The sequence below is a fragment of the Echinops telfairi genome, unplaced genomic scaffold (assembly GCF_000313985.2).
Source record: "Echinops telfairi isolate 266 unplaced genomic scaffold, ASM31398v2 ScPeMD7_7469;HRSCAF=8507_1, whole genome shotgun sequence".
Taxonomy (NCBI): Eukaryota; Metazoa; Chordata; class Mammalia; order Afrosoricida; family Tenrecidae; genus Echinops; species Echinops telfairi.
Window position 1 is genome coordinate 14,442,728 of NW_022111373.1, and position 3,828 is coordinate 14,446,555.

Here is a 3,828-nt window from a genome sequence, read left to right on the forward strand (position 1 = left end):
TGGTCCTAAGTAATTATTAATCCAGTTGCTATCTCTGTAGATCGACCTGTCTAAAACACATACAAGAAATAACAACAATGACAAAACAGAGGAAAATCTCAACAGAAAATATTAAAAACTGAAACAACTTTAAAATAGGTCCAAAGGGAAATCAGATAATAAGATGTTGCATTTTAACCTAACTGCTTTATCCATAAACGACTGAACTGTAATCAGAGGGGATTCACTGAAATCTTAATCCAGGTGGATTCTGGGCTTCCCCTGCATATGGTTTCTGGGCTTCCCCTGTCATCCATAGCCTTCTGCAAACCAAGTATTTTAAGCTCTAATACCATTTCCTCCTTTGGATTTGGATTTTAGTATTTATAATCTTTAGATCACACCGGCCTGGTGTACATGTGGACTTACTTGACACCTCACTTAAATGGCCACTTGTTTTAAGACAAGCCTTTAAGATGCCAGATGAGATTTTAAGATGCCAGATGAGATTCTTTCTGATAGGTGGGTACCATCTGGTTTCTTCATCACTCTTTGCCATTGCACCCATAGCTTCAGTGTTCTGTCATTGAGGGAGAGCATGGAGAAGGGCCATGCCTTAAGAACTAAGTGCAAGCCCAAATAGGACATGGGGACTCTTGCTTTGAAAGTCAGCTTTCCTATAACATTGCCAGGCCCCAGATACCTTGAATTTCCAACTCCCTCCTTCAGCACTTGTCTGTGTTCTGCCCCTTTTTCCTTGTGCTGGGCTCTGAACAGTTGTCTATCCACTTTACCCTGCTTACATCTATGAGCAGGGCAGAATACATATGAAAGAATCAATTTAAAAAAAATTAAATTCTACTTTGGCATGTTTGAGGCCTTTTAGGAAAAAAAGGCACATCTGTGTGAGTTTAAAAACTTAGGTTTTCAAACCCAGATCTCACTGGCACTCAGGTTCTGGCATCTGCCTTATCTGATTTCTAGCTTTAGAAATTGGAGTGAGTGGCCTTGAATTTCCTGATCTTGCCATGTGGTTAACAAAGCCTTCTGATCGCCTCTACTTCTCGGAGCGCTGAGCTCAGAACTATCGGTGTGATACAGCCTCCCCCCCACCCCCACCTCAGTGAAAAAGCAGCCCAGAATCGGGGTACTATGTCAGCCCGAGCACTTACATAGTCATCTGGATGCACAAAATGAAACTTCCTCCTGTGTTTAAAGGCTTCAAACGCATAGGCTCTCATTGCCTGGACAAATCCATCAGAACCAGTGTGAGTCAGCCTTCTCTAAAAGCAACCACAGACAGAACTTTCTGCATCCAGTACAGTTACACAAGAAGCAGATGCTTTTAGGGCGGAGTTAGAGCCAGGGGGCTAGGGGTGTCCTGCCGTACGACTGTGTGTTCTGTAAGAGGGGCTTGAGTTTAAAGTGGTGTGGCATCTTGAAAGGGTAGTAGGTGGTCTCATTCACCCTACTCTGCTGAACGACATGCTGAGTGCCAGGCACACAAGGATGGAGGCAGAGAACAAGTGCGCTGGCCCGTGTGCCCACGGCCATGCTGAGAGCAGTCCGGGAGGCAGTGCCTCTCCCAGACTGGCACTCAAGAAGCTTGTCGGGGGAGCTGGTGCCACTTATAGTCCCAGGTCTGCTGTAGCAAAGTACCACAAACTGGGCATCTTAAAATCCGACAGTCTGGAAGTTAGAAGTCCAAGATCCCCGGGTCAGCCAGGCTCTGTTCCCACCAAGGACTGCGGAGGAGGGTCCTGGCCTTGCCTCCGTAACTAGTCTCTGCCTCCATCTCCGCATGGCGTTCTTCTCACATGGTCTTCTAAGGACACCAGTCATTGGATTAGGGCCCATCCTAATCCAGACTCACCGCATCGTAATTCGATGACATCTACAAAGACCCTATTGCCAAATAAGGTCCCAGTCACAGGTCCTGGAATTTGTCGCAGGACACAATTCAACTCATAACAGTGCCCATACCTAATCTGAGAATTCTGGAGCTAGAGGCAATTAGGAGTGACTCATAGGGGCTACCATGTTCGTGTGTGTCCAGTGTGAGTGAGGTCCCCTAAGTCACAGTGTGCAGGCTGCATGAGTGTTCAGGAGTCCTCCTGTTTTCCAGAGAAGAATGTGGGCTCCGAAAGGCACACTGCCTAGAGCTGGCTCGGTGTCTGCTGGACCACACCCAGCCACCCTCCCCCTTCACAGCTGAGGCTCCAGCCGTGGTAACCTACCAGCTTGCAAAGACAGGCACATTTAGAAGGCTCCTCATCTTCCTATCGGTAGCTTGGTTTTTGTTTTAAACTGAGTGTGAGGAGAAACAAAGGCTGTCCCCCAGGTGAGCCCGCCCCTGAACACCCATGGGTGCTCTGGTTGCAATGGCCCAGCGTTCTGGCTCCTCCTCAGCTCCCACCAGCAGTTTTCCCCTGGGGGCTCTTACCCTCTGCTGGGCTGCCTCAACTGTGTAAATGGCTTGGTTTATTTCTTGAATCATGACCAACCTCTGCTGAACTGAAACCACTTCTTGTTTTTTCTCGTCCATCCCCATCCCCTTGCCCTGCCCTCAGGTGTCATTTAGGTACCACTGTCGATTGTACAACGAATGGCGTCGGACCAATCAGAGGGTGATTCTCCTCATCCCAAAGTCTGTCAGCGTACCTTCTAACCAGCAGTCCTTGCTGGGCCTCCACTCAGTCAAGAGGAACTCAAAGGAGACCATTGTTTGATGCTCGTGTGGGTGGGTGGGTGATTAGTTGTTTGGGGTCTGGAAGTTTCTGCACTGGGGCCATGCACTGAGCCACCCCTAAACCCTTCCTTCCGCCTGTGGGTCTGAGAACAGCCAGAGCCTCGAGTTGGTCCATTGCCCCGACAGCGAACTTGGCCAGAAGAAAGCAAATGCTGTTTCCCTTCAAATCGTGGATGCTGCAGTCATATGAGATTTGCTAAGCTGCCAAACATGTTTATTTAGCAGATACTGTATGGAATTTTCTCAACACCTCTTGAACATATGAGGAAGGTGGTCCTACTAAGGATACAATTCTTCCTTTTTTATTACTATTTCAAGATATATATGTATATTAACTTAGACGATCATCAAAAATCAAAAAAAACAAACCATAAACACCGGTTTCTTGGTTTGGATGGGTTTCAGTTTTGGCTAGCTCATCTGTTTCCTGGTTTCTTCTGTATATTCTTGGGGGGCAGTTTGATTGCTTGTGTGGTCTTTCTTCTCTCTCTCTCTCTCTCTCTCTTGTCTCTGTCAAGGAGACAGCACACTGACTTCAGAACAAGTCACGATCGGACGGATGGTTTGTACTCAACCTCATTTAATTATTCCGTTTTTAAAGGGAAAAAAAGTCGCAGCAACTCTCCACTCAGTGAGCTGTTTACTTCAATACCATTAAAGAGGGAGGGGAGACTTATGGCGAGAAGCACGCTCCTGTCACCTTGTTTAGTACTGGCAGCTGAGAAAAGCTATTTTCTAATAATAAATATACCGTGTGTGAAAGACGAACCCCACTGATTGCAATACTCTTTTTTTTTTTAATCATAAGACCAGCAAAGTTTCCCAAAGTAGCTTGGAAAATGAGAGAAGGGGGAGGAACAAGGAAAAGCGAAGAGGTCGCGCTCTCACCCCTGTCTCCTTCCGAACATGTCTTAATTCTGCATTGGTGATGAATTGGTGGATCATTAGACATTTCTAGGAACTCTGGACCTGATTTGCATATCAATTAGCATTCCCATCCCTCTTTTGAATTTCTAGCTTGACAGGTAGATGTGGCAAAGGAAAAAAATAAAACAAAACAAACCCAGCCTGTCCTGCAGCCCTGCTCTCAGTCTCAGACC

The 3,828-nt window shown here is 46.6% G+C and overlaps 1 protein-coding gene across 1 annotated transcript in view; it reads left to right on the top strand.

Annotated features, from left to right (window-relative positions):
• Window positions 1-3,496, top strand: part of MARCHF3 (membrane associated ring-CH-type finger 3) — a 189,507-nt gene extending 186,011 nt beyond the window's left edge. The window contains exon 6 of the mRNA XM_045285136.1: window positions 2,550-3,496. Within this exon, the coding sequence (XP_045141071.1) occupies window positions 2,550-2,708 (159 nt within the window). The 3' untranslated portion in view covers window positions 2,709-3,496. The remainder of the gene's footprint in view (window positions 1-2,549) is intronic.
• Window positions 3,497-3,828: the final 332 nt, after the last annotated feature.